The sequence below is a fragment of the Podarcis pityusensis genome (genome assembly GCF_964106645.2).
Source record: "Podarcis pityusensis genome assembly, chromosome: 10".
In the NCBI taxonomy this organism is placed as follows: Eukaryota; Metazoa; Chordata; class Lepidosauria; order Squamata; family Lacertidae; genus Podarcis; species Podarcis pityusensis.
Genome location: NC_138035.1, coordinates 68,410,946 through 68,425,714, shown reverse-complemented (window position 1 = coordinate 68,425,714; position 14,769 = coordinate 68,410,946). Strand labels below are relative to the sequence as shown.

The 14,769-nt window shown below is 41.6% G+C and overlaps 1 protein-coding gene across 1 annotated transcript in view; it reads left to right on the top strand.

Moving 5' to 3' along the window:
- Positions 1–14,769, top strand: part of PRKAR2B (protein kinase cAMP-dependent type II regulatory subunit beta) — a 64,073-nt gene that overhangs the window by 22,712 nt on the left and 26,592 nt on the right. Inside the window, exon 2 of the mRNA XM_081023691.1 lies at positions 3,636–3,671. Coding sequence (XP_080879817.1) covers positions 3,636–3,671 — 36 coding nt within the window. The remainder of the gene's footprint in view (positions 1–3,635; positions 3,672–14,769) is intronic.

Below are 14,769 nucleotides of genomic sequence, written 5' to 3'. Positions count from 1 at the left end.
TTTTCCCCTGTGTTGTTTATTCTGCCTCTCTGTGTGCCCCCCCCCCCACCCTGCCCTGACTTCCCTAACAAGATCACAATAGTTTCAACACCCTGGATATCTTTAAAAGCAGCAACTGTACCTGAGCTTTCTTGTCAAAACTGTGTTAGTATTGGAGATTTACAGTCCCCTCACCCTCATATTGGAAATGGCCTTAATTAAAATGCCAAGAGGGTGGTTTGGTTTTCATGGCTATTCCCTTGCTATCTTTGCTGTCTCTGCCTTTTGCTGCAAATAGCAGTCATGGTTTTGTCCCTGGGGACCAAAATGTTTCCCCTGTTTGCCACAGTGAGTTGCGTTTTAAAGCAAACTGTCACTGAAGGTATCAGCGTGAATCTCTTAACCAGAGAAGATGGGTGCTGTTTAGTGGAAAACAACATCTGTCATATTTTGGTTTCTTGCAAAGTTCAAAATAGATATGAAGATGGTTAGGAAGTATTAGCTGTTGGGTTAGACTTGCTCATTTGGAAGCTGTTTTCTATGGTGTCATCAACTCTTAATGCCTAAAATCGCGTGGCAGCTAAAGTTATTGTTGTTGGCTTAATTGAATAATCTGCTTACATATAACACTGATGGCCAAACTGGGTTATATACTGTTGGTAAATTGAGAGTTTGAAAGGGCTGTATTTGATTGAAAGAATTTGGTATTTGTTATACATTATTTTTTAATGTGCTTCACAGTCTTGGTGTTGCCCTCCCAGCAGTTCTCTTGATTATAAACAACAGAGTCTTGCGGTATCTTTAATATATTCACTACTCTTTGTGTCATAAGCTTTCTTGGGCAGGAGCCCACGTTGTCAGATGTATGGTTTATGTACCCATAGTACAGAGAGAAGGGGTGATCATGGGTGCTTCTTACAGAGCGAGGCCAAACAGTGAAGGAGGACAAATGCATTTGAGAATGAGATCAAGTCAAATGAATGAAAGAAAGACCCAATTGGAATAAGCATCAGCCACTCCCAACTGTTCATGAATTGGCAAAGCAAAATAAGTAACACACAAACAAAAACCTACAAAGGAACAATAATTCACTTGGAGTATTGCAGGGTGGGAGTCAGGCTGATGTTTGAGAAAGTACTTTATACTGGTCCCGTAATATTTCACTCCTATGCTGCAGGTTGGGGATTTTAGTGATGCTGAGATGGTATTCACAGCAACCTTGTAGTGTTGTCCATTGCTGTTATTCTCTCCCCCCCCCACCCCCAATCACTGTATTAGCTTTTAAAGCCATAAATGCACTTGGTTCAAGGTACCCAAGGGAGAACCTTCTCCATATACCCTGATCCGAAACATATACTAATACATTTGGGTGATGGCCTGCTTTGAGTCCTGTCATTTATTTAAATTAGATTTGCAGGAACAAGGGACAGGGCATTCTCAACAGTGGCAAAATGCAAGTTGCCCATTGGGCTAGTGCACTGAAGAAGAATGGCGTGTCCAACAACTTTGGCTCCCATAAAAAAAAGCTCACCATATAACATATTTGCCCTGCACCCCCGAAAGCTCAACAACTTTGACCTTAACCCCAAGAAAGTCTCTTGGGAGTTGGCCACCCCTGAAAAATCCCAAACCCCTTTAATTCCAGCTTGCGTTTTGCAGCTGCATTGTGTTACTTTAAATCTTTTTAAGGCTTCTAGATTGTGGGTTTCATTTATTCAATTATGTATTAATGGTTGTTGTTTCTTTTGAATGGTGATTGCTAGTTACCATGAGGCACTATTACGCCACATGGCATGATACATATCTCAAAATAAATATGTAACATTTTGATAATGGAAGGGGCTGTTTGTGCACCAGCCAATCCATTCAGTAGGGAATGGACTTTGAGTGCAATCCTGAGGTGAATATCCTATACAAGGGATGGTGAAATGGCATTTCAGATACTACAGGAAAGAGCAGCTGGAGAACAAAAAAGAACCATATTTTGCATTTTGTAACATTTCTCCCTTGATAACATTTAATAGTAGTGTACATCTGTAATTAGAAACGGAAATTTCAAAGACACAGTTGAAATTCAGTGACCTTACTCATACTCTTCATTAAGTGCAGAGTGGGATTACTATAAAGGCAGAACGAGTATAAACACTTTAGAAATAGTTTGCTGTAAAAAGAGGGGGAAAATAGATTGTTTGCTGTTTAGGTTGCCACCCCGTGACTAGTTATCTGCTGTACCAAGTAACTGAAAATTCAAAATGTATGATACGTGTTTCATCACAAGTTTTGTAAAGGAGATATGGCCATGGACACCTGCTGGTCTTTTTGGAGTGGTGGTACAGAAAATACTGTCAATAAAGCATAAGTAAAATCTGAGAACAGGCCTGCCATTTCTGGTGCTTTGAGCAGGGGTGAAGCCTGGCTAGGCCTAGCCTCTGAGAAACTTGTATTCCAGGTCTATCCCTCCTTTAGTTCTCGAGAGGTAGACCTGGCAACTAGACCTTGGGTTTGAGTCTACTAAACAGCAGGAGCCGGTACAATGGGACTTCCCCCCTTCTCCTCCTGTGCTTCCCAAGTCACCACTGAAACCCTCAATTCTCCCCCTTCATCCCTTCAGTAGTTGCAATGCAGCTACAATCCACTTCACAGCTCCCTCCCTCATTTCCCTAAAAAATGCAACTGCAGCACATCAGGAAAGGACCACTGGACTATAGGGGCGTTACACTACTCAGTCTCTCTCCGCCCCCCATAAAATGGGCTGAGCTACTTTGGTCATGTGGATGGGAGGGGAGCTGGAGCCCAGAAACATCTGGAAAACCACAGCTTCCCCATCCCTGAGACTGAGAACTTGAATCTCAAGAGTTACTACTGGCTGCCTGAAGCCAATAGCCACATTTTGAGGGAGTAAGGCTTTATTTTATATATATATATATATATATATATATATATATATATATATTTTCATTGTGCCGATGCTTTTTAACTCACCGCAGTCTTGACATCATTTATGAAGTGATGCACATCATGGAACTTTTTCTTTCAGTGCAAACACATTTTTAATTGTGAGCAATACTTCACGTTGCAGTACTTTACATTAAGAAATGCGTGTGTCAAACTTGCAGATCAATTTTTGCAACTATCCCCCTCCTCCCAAGTCATTGGCTGCTCTTCTGATAGAATGTGACTTTCCCAGGCCTGGAGTTCTGTTATTCAGGACCTAGCCTGCGTTAGATGGCAAATGGCTGATTACACTCCTGAGTTAAAGTCCTTGCACATACAAACAATAAGAATAACATTGTGAATGAATCCTTACGTAGGCAGGGAAAAGACAATGTGGTTTTGAAGGTTGGCGGACTGTGGATTAGAGGGACAAAAGAGAAGTAAATTTCACATGACTCACGCTGGTCCCCAGAATCGTTGCTTGCAAGTCTCTTCTTCCTTTAAATTTCATCATGAAGTGATGTTTTGAGAAATTTATTTTACTGTTGTATCTATGTATCGAGTGCACATTTCAACAAAGATATATATATAAACAAACAAACAAACAAACTGTAGTAACTGCAGTATGTTAGAAATGTACTTCACATAGCTAAGAGAGTGTATTCTGTAAAGTACTCTGTGAGAATTTACTAACAAAACATCTTTTTTTTTCTTTCTCTTAGCTCCAGTGATAAACCGGTTCATTAGAAGGGCGTCAGGTGAGTTTCCTGTATTTGCATGCTTTTGTTGTTTTTGTAACAAAGCTCCTCCCTATTTTATTTAAGTATGCTAATATTGTCTTATAACAAGAGAGAGAAATCAAAACGCTAATCAAAGAAAGGGATGTAAAATCAGATATTCATCACGCTTAATGGTGTTATTTTTTTAAAAAAAAGCTTTATTAAAAACCTATGACCAACGTGTGACTCAGAAACTGAATGTGGTTCTTCTTTTTTTTTTTTAATTTTATTAAGAATTTTCTTGTTTTACAGAAGTAAGTGTAATGCCTCGTATTTTTTCCCCCCATGTAACATTTTTACAAATCCGTTTCATTTGTTGAGGCATTGGGGGAGAAGAAAAAAAGGAAAAAAGAAAGGGGGGTGGAGAGAGGGAAGATGGATGGGGGTGGGGTCGGGTGGCGGTGTTTCTATTATGTTTAATGTATGTAGAGTTTGGTGTCAGCGTTACTTGTGTTGTTCACTTGTGTTCCTTTGGTGGTGAGAGAAGTTGGGGTTGGCCTAGGGTGTGATTGTTTGCTTGTGATTGGCTGTGGTGATCTTTGTTTTCGTGTGTGAGTGAGGTGGGTGGGTGTTTTGGATCAGGTTAGCCATATTGATTTGTATGCTGTTGGTGGATTATTGTCATTGTCCTGTTGGGCTGTGTATGTGATAAAGGGGAGCCATACTGGGGTGAAGGCGTCTTCTTCTGTTTGTCCCTGTGTCAGTTTCAGTTTATTAGTTAATTTTTCTAGTAGGGCTGTTTCCCATACTATTTGGTACCAAGTGTCCCAAAATCCAACTATTCTGGACAACAGCCATACAAGAAATATGTAAAATAACTAAGCAAGTAATAGACATCACCCCAGAATTGGCCCTACTAAACATCTTCCAAGACAACAATGCCCATTTACACCACAAAGAACTCATAACCCACCTACTTTCAGCAGCCAGAAACACCATAACCAGACACTGGAGAGACCTGTCAGGAATGTGGTTCTTCTGATCCTTATTGGAGTAGCAAGTGAAATGTCACTAGCCGGGGGACAGACTCGTTGGGAGAGGTGTGAACCACAGCTCACACCATCAACTGCTGTGACAGGCCAGCTCCATCAGGCCTCTTCTCCCCTCAGCTATCATTTGGGGGCAGCCAATCCAGCTGCCTCAATGGGGGAGATGGGAATTAGGTCTCATTTCATCAGCTTCATCAGGCACCTCCTTCCTCCAAACTGTGGCAGCTGGTCATCATAGGAACATCCGGTGTAGGAAATTGGTGCCCAAGCTTCGCCCCCTTTCTTCACTGTCCCTTGGATTTTTCTCGTTTAAATCTAAAGCCTGTGAGTAGGGACTGTCTTGTTTTGATTGTATGTAAGCTGCTCTGGGATGGGACGCGGGAGGCGCTGTGGGTTAAGCCACAGAGCCTAGGACTTGCCGATCAGAAGGTCGGCGGTTCGAATCCCCGCGACTGGGTGAGATCCCATTGTTTGGACCCTGCTCCTGCCAACCTAGCAGTTCGAAAGCATGTCAAAGTGCAAGTAGATAAATAGGTACCACTCCGGCGGGAAGGGAAATGGTATTTCCGTGCGCTGCTCTGGTTTGCCAGAAGCGGCTTGGTCATCCTGGCCACATGACCCGAAAGCTGTATGCCGGCTCCCTCGGCCAACAAAGCGAGATGAGCGCCGCAACCCTAGAGTCGGTCACGACTGGAACTGATGGTCAGGGGTCCCTTTACCTTTACCTTAAGCTGCTCTGGGAGCCCTTTTGGGCTGTAAAGTGGGGTACAAACGCTCCAAGTAAAATAATAAATAAAGCATTGGACATTTTGTAAGTTTACAGCATAGGTGTCCAAGTGATTTGAAGAGTTTCGAAGTGGCCGTTGTGCAGCAATGATAAAAAAAATGTTTGCACCTCAGAACGCTCAGATATTTTCATCATATCTAACATACAGGAGAACACACACACATATTTTCTTGATCAAGCAGACTTAAACATATACCGTTCTCTTCCACAATTATTTTCAAAGTGAACAACTCAATGTCAGAGACCAATATGAAGACTCACCAAGGATCGAACTTTAATACTTTTATTCATTTGAATCAGGTTCTTAAATACAGACTAAAAGCAAAAATATGAAGATGTTTCATTTGTGACTGAATGCTGAATAGATTTAAGCCTTCTACTCTGTAAATTTTGATCTAGGCAACCTCTGCAAATCTAGTTGCCGGTTCATCATTTTTTCTATATAGTCACCCAGAAAGTGAAGAATTCTGTATTGCGTTGCAGAGCATCACAGCAGAGCTCATTGTAAAGGATCTGTTGCAAAGTGCCAAGTTGCTTGTGAAGGACCTCATTTGTATTGTAAAGTGTTCTGTTTTTATCTAATAGATTTCTTGGACAGCCAATAGCATTGTTTCTTTAACTTAGATGAAGGTGACGTTTAAGCACAACAAAAGCAAAGTTGGGAAAAACAATTTCTGTAAATCTCCTAAAATCAGAATGGTTGTTCGACTGTTGACTGCAAACACTTCACTGAGTCTTTCTTTCTTTCTTTCTTTCTTTCTTTCTTTCTTCATTGGATCTGCTTTACTCTCTTTCTTTAAAACCTAGCGGTATATTTGTGATATTTTTGGGGGTTTTTTTGAGTTTCAGTATTGGATGCACGTTTAAGGATGACTTGCTTTTTCTTGGCACAGCTACCAATTAAATAGCCAGAGGTTAATTGCAGAAGCACCTGCTGACAATAATGTAGGCTGTTAATTATTTAGCAGATATTCCAGCCTACATACTGTGACTATTAACAACTTTTTTAAAAATCTTGCATAGCTATAATTGGTCTCAGCAGCTGTGATGGCACAGTTCCACACAAATCAATCCTCTGCAAATCTTTATCTTTCACCCAGTTTGCTTCCTTTAGCACTACTATTGCCAACCCCAAATAGTTTCTAAATCCAGGGGATTTCCACCCAAAATCATTTAGAGTTTAGGGTTAGCGTAGAAAGCTGCTTGACAGTGAAATGCTTGAAAATAGAGGATTGAAAGTGCAAATGTCATTTTCCATAGCTAGTTACAGACTTTCACATAAGAATAACAGTTTAAGAGAGGGGGGATTTGTAGAATAAGTGCCATTTGGTATAAACAAGAATTTCCCCTGTCCTGACTTTGACCCATGGGGCTTGAAATGGTTTAATAAGGAGACTGAGGCGAAGTATGACAGCTGTCTTCAAATATCTAAAGGGCAGTCACATGGAACAAGCTTGTTTTCTCCTTCTCTGGAGCCAATGGCTTCCAAGTTACAAGAAAGGAGATTCCAACTAAACATGGGGGGGGGGGGTTCTGAAAGTAAGAGCTGATTGACAGTGGAATGGAATCTCTCAGAAGGTGATGGACACTCCTTCCTTGGAGGTTTTCAAGCAGAGGTTGGACAGCCAACTGTCATGCAAGATCTAGTTGAGATTTCTTCCAACTCTACAATTCTGTGAGTCTATGATTCTATAAGCCCTAGTGAAGAGGGACCTTATTCAGCATTAACAGCGGTTAAGATTGGTATAGCTGTAACCCTTAACCATGGTTTAGGCATAGACTGTCAGGGAAGAATGAATGTGAGGAAAACAAAGCGTGTGATAACCTCTTGCCAGATTGAAGACACTGTGCACAATATCCTGTATATTTCCAACCTCAGGATTGATGCTTCTATTGATTTTCAAAATTTTCTAGGCGGTCAGTCAGATGACTTCAAAATTACATGGTTGCTGGCCAGGATAAACAAATTTGTTACCTATAGAGTAGCTTTATGTCCACTAACAGTGAGAAACGTATCATGGACTACTTTTAAAAAAAAAATAATATTAAATTGATGTGGGGGAATGTTCCCATTTTAAGTTTTGATAAATTGTACTTCTGAAAATTGATATGTTTTAGCTTGTAACTGGATTGTCCTGTTTTGCTTTCTTGTGATCTATATTGTAATGGCTGTTTGCGACAAACAAGAAAAATCGGACTGACGGATGCTACTCGCTGCTCCCAATTTCTTAGGAGTGGCAAGAGACTGGAAGCAATAGGACTGTACTGGGTCTGCATGAATTGTACTGTTCAGATGTAGCTAAATTAGATAAATGAATGGAAGCCTTCACATTCTTGTGCTCTATCTTTCATGCTACATATGCTGCTTGTGTTTGTTATAGATTCATAGCTGGCATGATGATACTCTTCCCCTCTTAACAGTCTTTTGATTCTATAAACAAGCTTAGTGAGGCTGCACAATATTGTTGGCGAACGGTTTTTTTAAATTTTTGGTGGCATTCACACAAAGAATGAAACAATGATAGGTGCTTCTGAAACGAGTTCTTTAAAGTATGTGGCAGTCACAGTGATCACGATTGCACATTCACTGCAATAATACAAGACTTCAGTCAATACCGTTCTTTCAAGGTTACTGAGAGACCCGTGGTACTCTGCTTTGCTGTTATAGTTTATTAAATAGTTCAAGTGGGGGGAAAGGTTGGCCGCTAGATTTCGCAGTTGGGGCTTTTCAGATTATTTACAATAGGTTGTAAAGGTAAAGGTACCCCTGACCGTTAGGTCCAGTCGCAGACGACTCTGGGGTTGCGGCGCTCATCTCGCTCTATAGGCCGAGGGAGCTGGCGTTTGCCCGCAGACAACTTCCGGGTCATGTGGCCAGCATGACTAAGCCGCTTCTGGCGAACCAGAGCAGGTCACGGAAACACCGTTTACCTTCCCGCCGGAGCAGTACCAATTTATCTACTTGCACTTTGATGTGCTTTTGAACTGCTAGGTTGGCAGGAGCTGGGATTGAGCAACGGGAGCTCACTTTGTTGCGGGGATTCGAACCGCCAACCTTCTGATCTGCAAGCCCTAGGCTCTGTGGTTTAGACCACAGCGCCACCCTACAACAATAGCTTGTAGTCCTACTCAAAATAGGCCCCTAAAAATTAATAGGCATGACTAACTTAGGTCCATTAATTTCACTGGGTATACTCTCAGTAGGATGGTTTGATGTGCAGTATTCATATGAATTTTAATGCATGGTTAATACTAATGTGTGTCCTTCAGAATTCTTTGGTGTAGGGTCCCCAATAATTGTTAGATGAGGAAATGATAAAACCTCATTTGTTGTAGCTTTTTAGAGAGGTGTTTGCTGTTGAAATGAAATTACTTGGAAATTTTGTAGGAGCAAACGCCCCTTGTTTGTTTGTTTGTTTGTTTGTTTGTTTGTGAGTTTGGAAGTCTGTGATATATCCTGAACATTAAAACAAGGGAAATAATTTTGAGTAATCTGGTTAGAATTTGAAATCAGACAGTGCCATAGGACATTCGGGAGGAACACAGACCTTTGGGGAAACAGGGTCAGCACGTCTAGGTTAGCAACGCAAATGGAGTTTAATGTTAGCAGGAATTAATTGAATCAGATAACGTTGTATAGATTTATGTTCCTGAGCTGAAACGGGGAAGATATAAATAGCGTTTGAGGGTTAGAAAGTAGGCAATGCTTTTTCTGTCATATTCTCTCGACGAACTTCTGAGTAGCTGAAGTTGATGTGATTCAGGTGCATTGCAGGTGGAGGAAATTGTTTTTAACAGCTGTGCATATATCTTATATCAAGACAGTTGCCTGTTAAGGACCTGATACCACCCTGGCAGCAGTGATACCAACTCAGGATCCTTGGCACCCTGCCCTTGAGTGTCTTGTTTCATGGCAGTGGAACGCTTCTTCATGGCAATGGTGACAGTGACCCCTTCTCTGGCCTTGAGCTTACCAATTTGCAGACACTTGCTGGCAGGAATTCCATCAGCAGGAACCCCTCCCCACAACTGGCATTCAGTGGTAGTCTAGCTTAGCCAGGAAAGCTGTGTGGAGGGACACCTGCGTTCACTCTGTGTACACCCCAGCCCAGCACAACGGGGAGAAGGTTGGGTTGTTCTGTTAGTCTGTCAAGGTTTGTTTCATGAGTGGAAGCTAAAAGGGTATTCTGATTTGCTTTATTTTTATCTGTTCCTCATTACAAACAGGGAAGAAAAGTTGGAACACCTAGAATTTCCCCCTCAACTGTCAAATGGTGTAAAGTGAAATTATGTACAGCAGGAAGCTTCCCCCCCTCCCCCTTTTATATTTCTAGTGGAAAACTAAAAACCTAATTAAACTGGATGAGTGTTAACAGCTTTCGAGGAAAAGCCTTGAAAGCAAAACAAACACAAAATGGAAGCCAAAATTTCTAACTTGATGAATATGGTTTGCTGTTTTTTCATCACTCATTAGTGTGCTTATGTAACATTTAGCATTAGTTTGTTCTAATTAATGTTCAGATGCTAATAGTTACGCAACCATATGAAAATTTGCAGTTCCTGGTGTAGTTACATGTTTTCTCAACGCCGTTCAGATAATCGGCTTATTTGTGCTTACATGACAATTGATACTCAACCCACTTCTTCTGCAATTTTTGCTCATCCTCCTCATCTGCTCATATTTTTATAACTGTAACACCAGGCTAACATAAGAAGAGTCCTTCTGGATCAGGCCTGTGGCCCATGTAGCTAAGCAAACCATTCTTACAGTGGCCAGTCACTGTCAGATGCCCACGGTTTCATTTTGTGAGCTTCTGCTTAATTTACACAGAAGGACAGGAAGTCTTCTGCATCTCCCAGAAAGTTTCTTCCGAAGGTTAAGGCACTCTAGGGTCCCCACAGTATGAGAGTTGGCTTCCAAAAGGATTTTATTTTTTTTACTCCCCACCCTCCACATGAGCAGGAACAGCTCATTGGGTTTGAATTTTCTCTCTGTAAATTTATTGTTTAACCTCTTAGACACTAGGAAGCTAAATTCATAGAATTGGAAGGGACCATGAGGATCATCTAGTCCAATCCCCTGCAATGCAGGATCATGCAGCTGTCCCATTTGGGGATTGAACCTGCAACCTTGGTGTTATCAGCACCATAGTCTATCCAGCTGAGCTCATCCATGCTTAAGCTGGACCATAGCATGCAGAACATCCCAGGTTCGATCCCTTGGCACTACCAGTGAAAGGAATTCGTTGATTTTTTAACACTGTATATCCTGCCCTTCACCATAAGCGAAGTCTGGCCTTGATGGCTGGGGCTAATGTGAGTAAAAAAAAAAGTGAGTCTGTGGACGAACTCCGAGCTCCCTTGGCCTGAAAGTGAGATGAGCACCGCAACCCCATAGTCCCCTTTGACTGGACTTTTCTTTTTTTTGAAAAGTTTTTATTGTTAAAATAATTCAGCATTAATACACATATATTGCAAATATACAAGCATACAAACATACATTTCATACAATCCTTAAAAATGTTCAAACATACCTACACTCAATACCACAGATAATTCCTTTTCCCATCACCATCCACCACCCCTCACCCCACCTTTGTGTTAGACTTCCAATCTACTCAATTCCAATTTCTTTCCACTTCTATTACTTTCTTTCACACACCCAATGTCATACTTCTTTTTCTATTACACATTGTTATCCATCTTATTTAGTATTTCAGTATTTGAAACAGAACTTGTTTATTCTAATAGGAGTTCTGATTTTTCAATATGGTTTTGCAAGTATCCTTTAAAACACCTTCCAGTCCCTGTCTATCTTCTCTTTTGAGATCCTTCCAAATTCTCCCATTGTTTTGGATATATTATAGTACTCCAATAATTTGGCAAGCCACTCTATTTTTGTCGGCATAATGCCACTTTTCCAATTTTCCGCAATCTATAGCCTTGCGGCTACTGTTGCGTATAAATATAATGTCTTGTCTTCTTCCTTTAGGCTTCCTGGTACTATTCCCAATAGCAAACCTTTGACTGGACTTAACCATCCAGGGGTCCTTTACCTTTATCTTTAATGTGAGTCACAGTCCAAAACATCTGGAAGGCACCATGTTCTTAAATGCTGAAGGAGACAGTTATGCAGTGGGTGGGCCAGCGATCTGACTTGGCATAAGGCAACTGTATGGTCATTGCAGAATATATTAATGATGATCACGAGTGCCCCGAACATAAAGTCCAGCCATTTCACAAAGCTGCCAGGTTGCTCAGCACCAATGTGCTGATTTTAGAAAATGCCCCTAATTGAAATGTCAATGAACGCTGTGCTCCTTGATGGCGCTGTGGTCATCCTGCATTCTGACTTTCTCAGTTTGTGATTTTGGAGGGCCTTAAGCAACTTGTGTCCTGTTCCCAAACACAGGTTCTTGTCGATGACCGTGATCAGTGAGGGTTTTGTGGCCTCATCTTGCTGTGGGTGAACAGTAAAAGTTCCTCTGGAGCACCTCCCAAGACCCAGAACAGGGCAGGATTAGACTGATGAGTCGTCAGTGGAAGCCCGCACAAGGACTTCCGATTGTTCGAAGGGGCTTCTCCTTTCCCCTTCCCCTCTGTTGCCCAGAATTGGCTTTGGAGGAATCCACAGATTGGATGATCTGGAGGAAAGAGAGTGGAGATATGGAAATGCTTGCCATGATGGAATGATCAACATAATTTTATGTTGCATTCCTTCCATAGTCCCCATTTAGTATAAACTGTGCCTAGATGATGATGATGATGATGATGATGATTATTATTATTATTATTGCTAGGTGTAGGAAGATTTGAGAACAAAATGGTACAGTAATGAACAATTGAAACTGAAGTATTGCTAACATCTCGAGTGTTTTCAAAAAATATGCCGAAGGCATTCGTGTGGAACAATTAATGTTTAGCATTGGGGAGAACACTTTGAGGTGATGTAAGCAGGTCTCTTTAATGATGTAAAAATTATTTCGTACAGAAATAGAACTCTTTCTCTATGAGCTTAAAAAATGCTATAGGCATGTGTGGAAAAACACTTGAAGCAAGCAGTATGAGAGAAATTGTTCGCCATCTTCTGAGAAGACATCTTCTGCCCCTGATAAGGAGGGCTTGGCGGAGTAGCAGCTCTCAAATTGCTTCCATCCAAGTAAGCCTAATTATTGTACCAGATATTTATAACCAGTGGGCATATTGGATTGGGAACATCTCCAGTGGAAATGAATGGGAGCGTCAGAAAGCAGATCAGCTGTGCTTTTGTATAATTCTCATTCTTTTAAACGAAAGGGGCTTGTGCAGAGAAAGCTGCCCGCAAGACCGCTGCCCGCTCTGGATCAGTTAACAGATCAGCGTTGTTATGCCTGCATTGGGCTTAAAAGTAAGGTGGACAGCTAGTTTTTAAACTACAGAGTCTCTGCCAAATATTTGCAGCTGGCATTGTAAATACATAATGGAGGAAATGTGTTGCTCACCTGTTAGAATGTCCTGGAAGATGTGGCTTCTTTTGTTGTTTCGGTAGAGTCTTTGCTTCCCAGAAATCCACTGTCTCCACTGAAATGGTATATTTCATATTTACTGCAGGTGTTTGGGTCATACTGAATCCTCTCTTGTCTTGTCTTGCACGTGAATCTGAATCCTTCCCCCCCTCCCAGCTCGTTACTGGCACAGTAGAAAAGAGGCTAGAAATTGCGGGGGGGGGGGGGGGAGAGAAATACTGTGTTTCTTGAGACCTGATGTGAAGGAAAAGTTTGTTTGCTAAGCCGGTTAGGTCGCCAATTGTTTTTTCCCCTGCCCGCAAACAGTTAACTTGCAATGGCTCCTGATGGGCCACAGTTCCAAGGGAGGCAGTTGGCAGTTGGGGGGGGGGGAAGTCACCACCATGTAATGTGTGGTTCTTAAGTGAACTTGTTCTTTAAAACTTGTGTGGTAATTTTTGTTGTTGTTAGTTAAACTGGCATGTCTAGAGCTTGTGGCAGCAGTGAGTGGAACTAAGCACGACCAGGGGCTTGACTTTTCCGGGCAAAATTAAACTTATGAAAAAGTCTTAATTTACCTTGTTAATTCACAAAATTTTAGCGATGAAGGTGATGAAGTAAGCTTTTGGAAATCAAACTCAGTTTGGAAAAGCAGAATAGCGAACTTTGCAAGGAACATCAAGATGCCGATGGACAGTTCAAGGACCAACTTGAAGCAGAACAATATTTTCCCACACTGTATAAAACGCAAGTTCGAGAACTAAAAGAAGAGTGCGAAGAAAAGGCAAAACTCAGTAAAGAAGTGCAAAAAATAAAATAAAAAATGCCAGAGTTGCAGGACAAAAGAGATTCTTTGGCAGCACAACTTGAGATCACGTTAACGAAAGCCGATTCAGAACAGTTGGCTCTCCCCATTGCTGAGGAACAGTACTCTGATTTGGAAAGGGAAAAGATCATGAAGGAGTTAGAAATAAAAGAAATGATGGCAAGGCATAAGCAGGAACTTGCTGAAAAGGATGCCACAACAGGATCGCTCGAAGAAGCAAATGGGACGCTAACTAGTGATGTGGCTAACCTTGCAAATGAGAAAGAAGAATAGAATAACAAGCCCATGTGTTCATACCTACTCTATATCACTTTCCAACAAACTGTGAGGCTTGTATGAAGCCGTTATGGCACATGTTCAAACCACCTTATGCTCTGGAATCCCACCATGGCCACCAATTAATATGCAGCGGCACCAGTACCTGCTAAAATTATGTGAATTCACAAGGTAAATTAAGATTTTTTTCGTAACTTAAATTTTGCCCGGAAAAGTCAAGCCCCTGGTCGGGCTTAGTTCCGCTCACTGCTGCCACAAGATCTAGGCATGCCAGTTTAACTGACAACAACAAAAATTACCACACAAGTTTTAAAGAACAAGTTCAGTTAAGAAACACACTATACATGATGGTGACCCCCCCCCCCCCAACTGCCAACTGCCTCCCTTGGAACTGTGGCCCATCAGGAGCCATTGCAAGTTAACTGTTTGCTGGCAGGGGAAAAAACACTTGGCGACTCAAACTGCTCAGCAAACAAACTTTTCCTTCACACATGACAGCTGACAAGATCACTAGTAGAGACACGAAACACATGGAATTGTATAGTAATCTGGTAACTTTCAAACATGGTTATTTTAAGCTTTTAGAGCCTTGTTTATAACATCTGGAACTAGGACAGTGTGAGTTACAGACGGGCCTTGGGACGCTGCAAGGGGCAGTGAGAAAATAAAGGAAAGGGTGCAGAAAGGAATGTTAGCCCCACACCTACACAGCGGG